The 14,823-nt window shown below is 30.4% G+C and overlaps 1 protein-coding gene across 1 annotated transcript; it reads left to right on the forward strand.

Moving 5' to 3' along the window:
* The first annotated feature begins 6,961 nt into the window (after positions 1-6,961).
* On the forward strand, positions 6,962-8,227 carry LOC111633792. The gene has a single exon (XM_023378423.1). The coding sequence runs from the start codon at positions 6,962-6,964 to the stop codon at positions 8,225-8,227; it is 1,266 nt and encodes a 421-aa protein (XP_023234191.1).
* The last annotated feature ends 6,596 nt before the right edge of the window (positions 8,228-14,823 follow it).

Here is a 14,823-nt window from a genome sequence, read left to right on the forward strand (position 1 = left end):
TTATTTATCGTCTACTTTAACGAATTTTCTTAAATTTTGTAAATATAAACTTATTATTGTCCTGACACTTTTTATGGAAAAATGATGAAACAAATACAGTACTCAGTAGTTTTTATATAATGGTTTCAGAAGAAAAACTGTTATTTGTATTCTTTTTAATTGTGTACTTCTTTCAAATTGTATTAATGCGTCATTTCTTATGTTCAAAATAAATGAATTTATTTAACAAGACATCTTCAACTATTGTCTTAATGAAACTTTAGATGTAGTTAATAAAAAAATATACATATTTTCTTAAAAGATTTATTAAATATTTCAAAATGTAAAAAATATTTGTATATATTTAAAGAAATGTTTAAAAAGTTAGTTTAAAAAACATCACGTGAAGATTATTTGTTATCGCTTGTTCCTGTGTTCGTAACAGACGTCATGAAGAATATTTTTCAGACTTCGTACTTTTACAAGCATACCTTGTCATTTTCCACATAAACAATATTTATTATAAGTGAAATGACAAAAAATTTCTCTTATATTATCATATATATTACGATGCTTTTAAAATGTTTTACTATATAATGGAATAACTCAATTATCTAAATGCACTAAAGTGGGCAATGTAGTGCATTTTATGTAATTGACTTTTACTCAAATGACAGCATCCCTATCGACTCACCAAAGCACAGGGGCTGCCACTATATTCCTGAAATTTACAGAAACAAAGTTTAACGAGTGTTCCTTAGCTTTCACAGTGCTTCAAACTTTAATATAGGTACGAATGCAAGAATAATAGTAAACGATTATTGTATAAATAACTAAAATATTCGAAATTACAAAGTAATAATACTTCCTAGCAGTTCTAGTTTTAATTAATATAACATGTTATCAATTTTCTATAGTTATCTATTTTGGACAATGTTGATATATTCCTAACTTCGAAATTTACTCATGGCCGACGTTCGTACATACAAAATATGTGTTAGTTGTTTGCTGCAGCCTCACCTGTACACAGCACTAATTTACGGATGGAACTTTTTCGATCGATGCTACTGTCGACAGCTTCATTCCAAACATAAATTATTGCAAAAGTTCTTATGCTTTGTAGAATTTGTAAATTGGCAATTCTTTTTCTTACTACTTCTTATGACAATACCGTCGATAGCAGAAAACACACCTTGCTTTGGCTGGTATTCAGTAGTGGATTATAACATCTTCGTCAGGATCTGCTTTACAATAATATATTTGGCTACGTCGCTCACTTTTTCTGTTGTAAAACGCAAAAAAATAACTCCGATAATCATATTAATAAAACCAGAATATCTGCCAATTGAAGATTTAAACAAGTCTATTCACAAAATTAGTGTCATCATGCGCATAATTCTGCTTTGTTTCACTTGTGCACTGCCAATTTTCAATATCTATTTCACATATTCAGCATTACATACAACTAACGAAAACGATTTTATGACTCTCTTCTGTATTGGGGAGTTTGGGGTTTCAGCAAACTTTATTATTGGAGGAGTAATTCATTTTTTATTTTTTATTTTATTTTTATACTTGATTATGAAGAAAGCGTTTCAAACAGTATCAAATGATTTGATTCTACTTAATAAGAACAATTCAAATTTAAGTTTAAAATTAGAAGAGATAATGTTGCAACATGCCGAACTTTGGAACTTCGTCAATCAATTCAACACAAAATTAAGTTTATTACCTGCAATATTGTATTTCACAGTTTTATTAGAAACCAGTCTCGCATGTTATATATTTATCTTCGCCGAATTAAACACTATTATGAGATTCATCGTTTTCCTGTTTGTCATTTTACTTTCAATTGTATGTCTTATAATGTGTTACGAGTTTTCAACATTAACGTCTACGGTAGTTTATCATTTCTCTATCAAAACTACTGATTAGCTGCGTTTAATGTTTAATAGTTTTTGCTGTTTTTCAGATGCAGACCTCGTTTCAAGATATCCGAAGGTTTTCTGCTTGCGATTTGTCGCTTGAACAGAAACTGAAAGTGAGTTTTAGATTATCTTTCATTTATTATAACGCATAATATCGAAATGCATCTTATTCTTTCAGATTCTAAACTTTATGAAGGGATTTGGAAAAGTTTCATTATGTATATCAATAAGAGGCTACTTCAATGTTACGAAAAAGTTTCCAGTTAAGGTACATGTACTTTTTTTAACTTTTTAAATTTTGTAAATAATTGTTTTATATATATATATATATATGCTTAATGTGATTCTTTCAGATGAGCAACGCTCTTCATTCTATATTTTCTGGTCTATTGAAACTCAGATCGGCCACTGAAAATTAAAAAAATTGACATTCGGGCAAATAACGTCGAAAATGAAAAAGTCTTTATAAAATTTGATTTCACAAACTTTAAACGAGGAGACAGTTCTTTCTTCTTATGTAGCACATGGATAACCAGAAGTAAAATATCACAAATACTTTAATTAGAGAATATTTTGAAGATTTCGTTCCATTTTGAGAGCATTCAAGCACAGGTTCCTGGCTACCTCGCCCTGGTTAATCCAATATTAGCGTATCTCTATTACAGAAGTAATTGTCAATCGTTATCCGGTAACTATTACACGAATTATTGTAAGACTCTTTTGTTGTCTGAAGAGATAAAGTACTGTAAAAATATCGACAACAATAAAATTTGGCAACACAGAAAAAGACACAGGCAAGCTTTATTTAAGGCAATACCTAATTCGAAATCTTTCCTATTCATTATTCAATGAAACGTTCTGTGTCTACTTACATAACTTGAAACATAGTACTTGATATAAAAATACAATAATTGAAAACTAAATTTTGATGAATTGGCATGGAAATTTATCATAATTTTTAATTATTATGTACAGTACTTACTATACTTTTTAAACAAATAGAATATCAAGAATATTGCATGATAAAAAACAAGTAAAGAAAGTTTACAAGACATTTTCTTACTTGTGAAAATTACATGAAATATGATGTAGGAGTAAAAAAACATTACTGGTAAAAAGTAAAAGAGCATCAAGCAGCTATTACATAGGGTATTATGACGTCACTATGTATTTATATTGCAGTGAAGCAAATTGTAGCACTAATTCTGATCATATATAAACCTTCTTTAAAGAAATGAATACATTTTTAGAACATTTTTCAATAACAAATAATAATAATACTGTATAAACAATATTAAATTTAGATAATGTCATTTATGTTGATGCCTGTCGATATAGATTTGTAAACTATAAATACAGTGCACGAGTATTGAATTGTATTATCACCGAAAAGTCTGAAGCATTGTCATTTTAGCGAAACACATTTAATAGGTAATGTATAATTGTATGATAAACGGTAAGAATTAAAATAACCCTTCTTTGATTTTAGTGTTGTTTAAATGTTTTAATCGCCTTTGAACTGGAAAGAGGGTGATTATATATATATAGATAGATAGCCTATATATAGTAAATTAAATACATCAAATAGTAAGCATAATAATTGTTTTAATGATAAGTTCTCGATGGCTGGTAAGTGAAAAAAATAATCGCATACAGTTATGCAGCTAACTATTCCTACTTATAACCTACTAATTACTGGGGTTACAAACCTCTATAATTGAAGCGTTGATCAAACATTACAGAAAACATAAAGGCAAAAAAGATACTAAGTTAGATGAAATTAACAAATTCACATACAATAAGTGTTTAAGAGGTGTGGTGAATGAGTTATTTCCTTATAAAAACTGGAGAATGTTATATAAAACAACGCAAATATTTATAGCTTAGTACGAAACGATAAAGACAGCATAAAAGAAAAAGAAATCTAGAGTATATAAAATACCGTTTAAATACCAACAGCTGGGAATCGCAAAGGATTACGTGAGTGTTAGTACGAGCACACTAGCAGTACATGTGCGAGAACGTAGATACAACGTTGACAAAAGACATAATATTAGCGATTATGGTACAGACCGAAAGAGCGGTGCGAACGTCATCAAAACGGTGCACTCTCCTTCCATTGCGTTGAAGGTGGTAATAATGGAAATTTACAAAAAAAAAAAAAGAAAATCCGTTGCTTAAATGCTAATTAGTCTAATGCGCTTCCAACAGCGTGAAATGATATAATATAGAAAAAATGGAACTAAAAAGCTCTTGAATCATGTACTCTTTTTAGTTAGCTTTGTTTTACTATGTAATATTTGCTCGTTTTTATTTTTATTTATTTTATTTATTTACTTTTTATACACAGATGTGACAGATATTAATTAATTTACACAGTTCTTTTATTTTAATTTATCGCATCTTGACATTTTTCTCCAATGCGTGTCGCTTCGCGTTGAATTTTCGTCGATGATAAGCCTAACAAAGACTTGTAGTTTTTTATTTTATACGAATAAAATAAATATATTGAAAATTATAAGAACAATAAAAAATTATACTTCAGAAGTTTATTTAGTATCAAAAAAGTAAAATATTTGAGTAGCCCAACACATAGCCAAAGATTGCAGCGCCTCAGCACTGGCGAAAATTTAAATTTGTCGACTAGACTTCTTTCGGATGATTGACTTTCGGATAATCAATGCTCTACTGTACTATTAAACAGATGAGATTAATTATTACCGGCACTTAATATAACAAGTTACAAATTCATGACGTCATAGTACTAGTTCTTGAGCTGCAATTTGAAAAAATTGTCGATCTATAAATTTCCACTGTCGCTTGTCTGGCCGTCTGTGAGACTTTTTTTAATCTCGAGGAAGAAATTTCATATATGTAAGGTTAGACCGGAGTTAGAAATATTAGAGACAGGAAGTTTCGATTAACTATACAGTATATGAACTTCGGATTTTCATCGAAAGTGACATTATTTTAATTGAAACATTTTTTCTGAAAGATGTTAGATGGCCAGTACGACTCTATTATTAAAATAAACATAGTGTACAAGGTACTAATTTAAGGTGAAAAACACATATTTTAAATTAAATAAATTAAAAATATGATTAAAAATTAATGCTTGTAATTGTAACGATGTCACAATAAATAATCGCTCGTTTTTTTATTGTGAGAATCTGGGCCCGATAATTCATAAACTTAAAAATTTGAAAAACAGGAACCACTTTTTTTCGTAGTCGTGACTCACAGAGAAACTTTCGATTTAGAAAACGGTTCCTGAGGAGAGATGTAGACTTTGATAACAACTCACAGAGCTTATTTTCGAATGTTAGCTGCCTGCATGCTGCTATTTGGCCGCTCCTTTCAATGCTAATCGCGAGTGAATTTATAACTTAACCCAACCATTAGAGTCTACTGATGTGTTTTACGACAGTTTCCTATAGTTGACAGAGATAAAAAACATCTATAAAAGTATTTCTATTTAATACTATTTAAATTAATCTGCTCCGTATATATCAGGCACCTTTCCTTAATAGAACGGGAATAAAGATCTATTCACAATTACATTTAAGCATAAACATAAAACCTTATATTATTTAATGCAACCATTCGCAACTAGTTATGTAAGTGTAACTTTAAACTTTATCATAAGACGCTAACATAAATAAAGCTCTGTTTTTGCATTCATAAACTGCACAACTATATCATCAATTGTCTTGCAAACAATTTATTTCATCGTCGACCACTATATTAAAATAATATTAAATTATATTTAAATTTCATTTTTTAAAGTTCGCTATCGGCCACTCCAGGAATTTGACCGCCATGTCCTTGTACGCATTGCATACCTACTAGAACCGTCCCTGTCAACTTAACCAGGGAATTCCTTGTTGCTTCTCTCCTTCAATGACTGGAATTGTCCCAGATAATTGCACAGACGAAATTATATAAATAGAACCAAACACAAACGCCCAAATTTTTCTTATATCATATTTAATAATGGTAATTCGTAATGTAATTAATTAACGGCCCTCGTTACTTACCAACTGGGTGCCTAGCTCAACCAATAACCAGTGTTGCCGCAATGAAATTTCAAAACGTACTGAAGCGCCTTCAAAAAAAATGTACTATTTTCCTTCAAAATGTACTAGTTTCATGAATACTTGTTTACGTGCCTATATATAAATATATATACTGTATATATAGGCAAAGCTAATCAACGGGAATCGAAAGAGACAGGTCATAAGAATTTCTTCTCTTGAAATTTCAATTTATCAACTCCGTCAAAAATTGTTCTAATTAAGAATGGATCACATCGTTGGATAGCCCTTCAAAAGCAGGTCAGATCGATATATTACTTACTCGGGTACGATAAAGAGGGAGGGTGTTAGGAAGGTCCGAATCCCGGACATTTTAGAATTTAATAGCGAGGGGCTAAATTAAGATAGGGGGATAAAAATTGGGTGGGACGTACAGGACGTTAGCCCAAGCACAGGGTGTAAATTTGATTAAGCTGGGGTAATTAGAATTTAAATAAGGGCTGTTTTAGAATTGCATACATTTTAATTACTATCTATAACGGTTTCCAACGGCCGTTAGTGTTAGTTGCCATAGTCAACGGTCATCCGTAACGACTTTTATACAAAAATAAGGTGGTTAACAATTTTACTGGTTATTAATAGGTTAGATAGACTGATTAGGCCCCAAAATACTACTTTTTAATCGGTAACGATAAATTTTTTTGATTGACAGTTTAATTCTATATATTAATTTTTAGTCGTGACAGATGGCCATATATAAGGTGGTTAACAATTTTGCTGGTTATTAATAGATTATATTGGCTGATTAGGCACAATATTATTACTTTTTAATCGGTGACGGTAAATCTGTTTGACTGACAGATTTAGTATTAAAATAATTATTAATTTAATTATTAGGTTTAAGTCCTATCTTTTCGTACTGTGCTATTGAGTATTCACTCGGTAACACAGTATCGCTTGGCACTGGGCCATCTTAAACACAATACACTTCTTCTAATTGGTTTATATTTGAGTTTTAAGATGGAAAACTTAGAAAATAACTTTGATCAAATATCGGAAGACCAGCAGGAATGCTCCAGTGAAAAAACGGTTAATTACTACAATGAAAATAACAGTGAAACAGCTGAATTTAAGCTTCTAAAAGAAGCGAAAACACAATTGAAGAGGATAATGGATCTTATTCCAGAATCCTATAAAATCCATATCAGGAATGAAGAGAGGAAAGAGGTGAAAGATAGGGTTGTACAGATGTACGCAACGGTACAACAAATGTACGGGATTCTTAAAGAAGTAAGATCAGAAAGAGAAGAAAGAAACAGCATAACACCAAATTTACTGGAGTCTATCAAAGAAATCAAAACAAATATACAACATTCAAACAAGACTTCAAGTCAATTGAGTTACGCTGAAGTCACTAGATCCAACATAAGTACACAACAAATGGGAAGTCAAAATAATAGAGATATAATTAACAATAGTAACGAGGAAGGCAACAGTGCGGTATTAATATACCCAAATAGTGAGCAAGAAACAAATATTAACATGGAAGGAATCGTTACAAAAATTAAGGAAAACATTCAACCAAAGCAAATTAAGATTAAGGTTAAGGGGATTAAGAAGATTAGAGGGAATGGAGTTTGCATAGTGGTTAATAATAACGAGGAAGGTGATAGACTCAAGAACGCGATAAAAAAAATAAAAGAAATAGACAATAAAATAAAGTGTAGAGTCGCAGGAAAGCGTCAACCAAAAATAATATTGCTAAACGTACCAAACAGTTTACCAGAAGAAGATATCATAGAGATAATGATAAGGCAAAATGATATTTGGAGAGGTTTAGATGAAGACAATCTAATAAAAGACTGTCGGTTAACATCAATAATCAAAAGTAAAAGGTCAGAAGGGAAAAGCAGACATATTATCATTACAGTTACACCAACAATAAGAAATTTTTTAATGAAAAATAAAAATATAGCACTTCAATGGTACTCAATTCAAGTGGATGACTATATCCCTATACAGCGTTGTTTTCAATGCTGTGGGTTTGGACATTGGGCTAGAGATTGTAAGGAATCTCAAAAATGTAGCCATTGTTCCAAACAGCACAGATTCAGTGAGTGTAAACTTACGAATACTATACCGGCATGTACCAATTGTAAGAGAAACAATATTGGGCTTCCACCGGATAAAAAACTAGCAACAAACCACAACGCATTTGACAAGATATGCCCTCTTCTTAAAAAGTTAAGGAAACAATTAATTGGAAGAATAGATTATGGACCATAGTACTACAGTAAATAATACTCAGTATAGTAATAAGAATACTCAGCATACTAGCAATAAAAGGAATACGAAAGAAGAGGATAATTTAAATATCATACAGTTAAATGCACAAAGGGGAAAAGCACCAAGCTCATTATTGGCCTACAAAGCAAACGAACTGAATGTTGATATAGCATTAATTCAGGAACCCTATACAGTGAATAAGAAAATAATGGGACTTGGATGCTGGCAGCTCATTTACAAACCAACAGATAAAACACCAAAAACTTGTATAAGTGTTAGGAATAAAAATATAAACATAGCATTAATCCCAGAATTATCATCGAATATCATAACAACGGTGGTAATCCATCTTAAAATTAGTATAATTTTGATTAATGTATACCTTTCGCCATATATGGACGATGCAAAAGGAGTGGAAGAGATTGCAAGGATTTTAGGGAGGATAAATATTAAAAATATAATTGTAGCCGGGGACATAAACGCAANATTACTAAAATTGAAGTTCATAATTTAAGAATTAAATTATAGTGGTAGAAAATAATATAAAAGTATTTATATTATTTATACTCGTACAATTTCAAAACTATTTTCTGTAAAAATTTGTTTCTGACTTAACGGATATTTTGATATTATTGACGACAAAAGTTTAAAATCATTGATTTCCTTACCTGTTTATTATTTTTATTTGACGGAGTTGAATTGTTTGGACCACGTGGCATGAAAACCGTAAATGATACTTGAAATATTATAATGTACTGAAAATGTACTAAAAATCTAAATGTATTTTCAAGTTACTGGAAAGGGCAAAATGTACCAGAGAAGTACAAATGTACTAGGAACGGCAACACTGCCAATAACAGGTATAACTAAAGAGGCCCTCTTAGTGTCCACATATAGGAAATAGAAAAAAAAAAACATTAAGTATTATTGAATCACTAGATTTTAAAATCGGGAACGAGAAACCAGATAATCTGTGATAAAAATTGTTTGGGGAATTTTTTTTATTCTTCATTTATCAACATGTCTTTTGCTGTTTAGCAATTAAGTGCATCATTAAATAAAAGATAAATAAACATAGGTCAGTTTTTCAGTTAACAATGTAAAATAAAAAATGCTTAAAGTAATCGAATCCAAATAAATGAACATAATGACTAAAAAATAAAAAAGTGATGAAAATTATGGATTAAGGAAATAAAGCATCAGGACACAAGCGATCTGCCAAAGAGGAATGCCTACCTGCAAGACTTTCTATTGGAAAACTCGCCTTTTATTTTGGAATACATGTGAAAAATACAAATTATTCTACTTGGACAGTCCGTTGAAAGAGTGTTAACTCACAACAAACTATCAGCATTATTTGTTTCACAACTCAGCTATTGGTGGGCTCGAAATTTACGAGAAAATCGTGTCGTTTTGAATTAATTAACGTCCATGTTTATCTATATATACAGTATATGTAAAAATGGACGTGTGGGTCCCTATATTTCACTTTTCAGCCAAAAGTACACATCGCACATGAATGCTGTTTGTATGTGGTAGTAGCCCCAAGTCTCCATTCGTGCCCTATGGTGGTTGCGTCTCGATAGCTGTAAGGGTGCGTGAGATATGGGTGTTTAAAGTGATTCAAAGTGGAAAATTTTCTTTTTCGATTTTAAAAATTTTCGAATTTGGTTCGGTTATAGAACGATTGTAAACGTTCCAAAAATTGATCAAATTGAAAATAGTTCGTTTGACCGGACGTAAAAATTCTCTATTTAATCTGGAAACGGGGGACCTATTTCTTGCTTTCTGTGAAAACGGGTAAGATTAGCTATAATGTAATTATCTTAATCTTCACTATTGTTACTTTTGTCCACAAATAAAAACCCAGCGAAGCGGGTCCTTGCAGCTAGTTTAATATATTTTTCGTGCATAATCGGTTATCCGAAATATCAGTCTACCGAACAACCCCAGTCCCCAATTGATTCGGATAATCGACACTCTACTGTATTTATTATGGTAATTTTCAGGAGCTATTAGTGAATCCATCAAAGTCAATTATCTAACAACGCATTAATTAAAAGAGTGAAACCAGTACATTCCAATTAATGTCCTTCTACATGTAACTTTAATTACTGCATTTGATTAATTGACTAATAAAGATAACGATTCTGCTATTATATTCCAGAAATATTAATGCTTAATAGAAGCAAAGAAAACTGTTTTTCGATACGATTGCACAGAATAGTTTTTAAAAAATTATTTTATAAAACAACTGATAAAATTGAAAATACAAAGTAATGAGCAATTATTTAATGTGATATCATCACAATACCAGACTGCAACTTGTAGTGACATTTTTAAGTTACTTAATTTAGAATATATGCACTCAAAAGTTAGTTTTGTTACATCTGATTACTTTAATTTTTTTTTTATTTTATCTTTGGTAGAGCTTTATTAAAGGTATATCTTCGACATTTAACACGACACCGAATTCCGATCTCAATTAGCAGTGTTTGTTCTTAAAACTTACATTATTTACTTATTCCTTCGTCGCTTTTATTTTATGTTTTTAATTTGTTTTTCTCCTATAATAAAACATTTTTTTAAACAGTTAAAGAAAGATTCGGTTATTGTTTGAAGCTTCGCATTAAGTTGAAGTTTATTAACTAGAAGCAAAAGTATGTCTTATCCATTATTTATTAAGTGGAAGCAATGGAAAATCTCCAATATAGTAGTCTAGAGAGCATGCTCGTGTTTTTTACTGTGTCACAAAGTTTATTTCCTGCAAACGCGTACGTTTTACCTTTAATTCCTCAACGCCAAAAGGGCCTTTTTAATGTCTATAATAATTTTGATGAGGGCAATTTCGAAACGGATGATGCAAAACGGAGATATGACAAACGAATTATAGTGTGAGTTAATCCTTGCGAAAGCCATTTCGCAAGGAATAACTCGCACTGCGATTGAAAAGTGGATACGTAGAGCGTCGTTTATCCGAATCAATTAGGGACTGAGGTTGTTCAATTAACTTATTTTTTGGATAACCGATTGCGTTCGGAAAAATATATTAACCTATCTCATGTTAAAATTTTTCTCCGTTGCGTGTCGCTTCGCATTGAATTTTCCTCCATGTTAAGCTTAACGAAGACCATTGTATCGTTAAAAATTATTTTTTTTTCACAAACATAAAAATATATTGAAAAATATAAAAACAATAAAAAATTATACTTCAGAAGTTAATTTAGTATCAAAAACATAAAATATTTGAGTAGCCCAAGACATAGCCGATGATTGCAGCGCCACAGCAATGTGATTTTGTTTATTATGTACGTGGATTTTTACTGCTGTTCTTACGATTACGATTTATTTCATAATTTTTAACATAATTCTTGCTTTAATCTATTTTTTTCTTCATTTTTTTCTCTATGACACTGAACAAACACAAGAATCGTTTTTATTTTTATTTTATTTCTTCTTTGTTTTGATTTGTTTTCTTGCTACAAATTGACATTTCTCTTTACTTTTGTCATAAAGTTGAGAACTGACATTGTCTACTTCATCAACGCCACATTTCTTCCATTTTGCCCATTTAGAAATTTTCCTATTTGAAAAAATTGAAACTGCTTATTTATCCTTATATATTCAAACTTTGATATACAAATTTAATCGTCTTTTATGCAGATACATGTGCTAGTTGTACTTTGTTAAGCATTACTTATTGTAGTTGCAATCAGTGTAGAATAAGTTAATTTTTTAAGAGAAATTTTTTATATAGACAGTATAATAATAAACATGATGTATTATTTGTTTAATACTTCTAAAATTTTAACGTTTGATTGAAGTTCATATAATTTCCAATAACATGAGCATATAGCTCATTATGAGTTGTCTGTGCTACCAAATCATCTATTAGTAAGGAATTTAAAATTGTTAAAGATAAAATATGCAGCATGTAACATGAAAATCAATATATTAAAATATCATTAAAATGTCAGATTATTCCGAAATACTCTTAAAAAATTTTGAATAGTATTTCAGAATGTAAGCCTAATTACTTACCCTTATGTAAAAGTACTTAAAAGCAACTAAAGATGTGGTTTTGTGTTGTTATAACTAATTATATTTGAAATGGTTTGTTGATGTAATGTTAATTAACTTTATAAAGGAAATTCGTAGCAAATAGACATTTAATTAATTTTGTTTACTATCCCATTATATTTTAATTTGGAATACACCATTATTATTATTATTAATGCCACTATAATATTATTAGAGATAATGAGTTTACGTAACCAGTATTTCTAAGAATAGTTTCATTTCGTTCTGAATAACCTAGACAAAAATACAGACTGAGCATGAATTCGAATTTACAAGAGGTATGTCTGAGCTGTTTTATCAGCCCTTGTTGGACAACGGCTGTTATATTTGGGTTGGACGCATTTGAAACTTGTAATTGTAAATGTTCAAAGAAAGACAGAAAATTTCAGAATACCAAATTAAAAAATATCAATATTCGATTTATCGAACTGACTTTACGTGGATATACAATTCTTCTTATATGGCAAGTGTTCCCAGTAATCAATGAATATGCGATATGCATTGGTTGGTATGACGTGAGACAGTTGATAGCGTAATTTCCTTTAGAAAATAGGCAATTGAGTACGAACAGTTTGACCAACCAAAATATTTAATGGAAATGGTGTGTTCTGAATGTGCCGGGATTTGTCTCTCATTATGCAGCTGCCCCATTGCCATCCTAGCTGAATTCATAAAGGCAATAAAAAACGTATTTTACTTAACCAAAAGCAAAAACTAATTTATAAAATTTACAATCAAGAATTTATAGAGATTAAAAACTAGAAGGTAGATTACATTCAAAACAACTAGTGCCAATTAGTGTGAACAAAACTTACCAAGTTATCGTTTCGCCAGCATAATTTTTGAACATTAAAATAACCGCTGAAGTATCCAATTTAAATAAAAAATAGTCAAATATGGCAGCTTTCATCATTACAACAAAATCACGCCTGAGTGCATTAATGGTGGTCAATAATATGATAAATCTCTACAAATGTTTCCTTATGAGCTTTTAACTGACAAGACCATATGGGTGATTGTGTACGATGAACCAAAACAACTGTTAAATCACAAAAATCTGTTCAAAATTTAATGTAGAGAGGTGCTACATTTCACTATTTTTCAAATGTATAAAATATCATAGTGTATCGTAGACATGCAAAATGTGCGGTTTTGTTCGGTTCCAAGCGACAATTTTCTAGATATGAAAATATCTAAAATATCGAGGTGACCAATTACACAAGAGTTCTATAAGATTTTATATTATTATACTATATATAAGATATAAATGGAATATGCAATAACATTTACGCATTTAATGTTTGTCAGTAACTGAGATCGATAATCAATACGTTTCTAACATATTTCTGTAAAATATTTGTTACTAATACACCCTTATTACAGTAATAGGAATTTATTCCCATTTAATTAAAGTAATATAAATATCGTTCAATCGCCATTCGTATTCCGAGTACAAAACACGCTTAATATTGTGGAATTTATAATGATTACATTACACATCGTCGTACGTCATTTCCCTTACATATGACTATTGGTATACATTTGGATCTAGCATTACAGGAAATAGGTTTCACTTATATTTTAATTCGATCTTTATCATTACTCCCCTACCATATACAAAGTGTAAAAAAAATTGAATTCGCATAACATGGAAACAGTTTGCATGAATTGTTTTCTAAGACCTTGTTGGATGGTCGCCCTTGTCTATGGCATAGATCCGTTCGAAAGATGTCGCTGCAAAAACACATATTACATATTTGACAACGATAATTTAAGAAATAAATATATTAAATTAATTAAATTTCTATTATGGAAATGTGCCATTCATATGGCGTGGCAAGCTTTACCAGGTTTAGGTGAATATGCAGTTTGTGTTGGGTGGTTTGACACATACAAAGGTGACGCGAAAACAATGAATGTTATATGTGCACTTTTGTACTTCGTTTACTCGACTGCTATAACTTTTGTTAATAACAACAAAATTAGTCTTATTACAACACTACGAAACCGATATTTTTATGTAAAAATGAATATTGGACATAACCTTTTAATGAGAAACATCACACTCATTACCGCCTTTATTGGTATCGTAATAATTATAATTAATCAAATCATAAATATGATTTTCTATTATCCCGATTTTCAAAAAAAAGCAAAGTTTCAATCGGAGGCTCTGTTTTGTAGTGTTGACGTTGGTGTTACTGTAAGCATAATAACAGGAGGAATTGTTCATGGCTTATTGTTAGTTACTTTGACATTACTTGTTGCACATAAAGAGTTCGAAGAACTTCTAGATGAATTGTCTGCAATAAAAAAGAACGACAGTAATTTAAAAATTAAATTACAAAATTTAATGATGCGTCATGAAGAGTTGTGGATTTACGTAAATCAATTCAATACGAAATTTAAGTTTGCAGTTTTTGTTGTTTACTTCGGAATTCTCTGGGCTACAAGTTTCTTATACTATGCATTTTTCTTTTTTGATACTCATGCGATTGTACGATTATGGATGTTTC

The sequence above is a fragment of the Centruroides sculpturatus genome, unplaced genomic scaffold, assembly GCF_000671375.1.
Source record: "Centruroides sculpturatus isolate CEXI.00-Female unplaced genomic scaffold, Cexi_2.0 scaffold723, whole genome shotgun sequence".
NCBI classification, from domain to species: domain Eukaryota; kingdom Metazoa; phylum Arthropoda; class Arachnida; order Scorpiones; family Buthidae; genus Centruroides; species Centruroides sculpturatus.

Coding starts and splice junctions, on each gene's coding strand:
- LOC111633792 (XM_023378423.1), top strand. CDS start 6,962: ATGGAAAACTTAGAAAATAACTTTGATCAAATATCGGAAGACCAGCAG.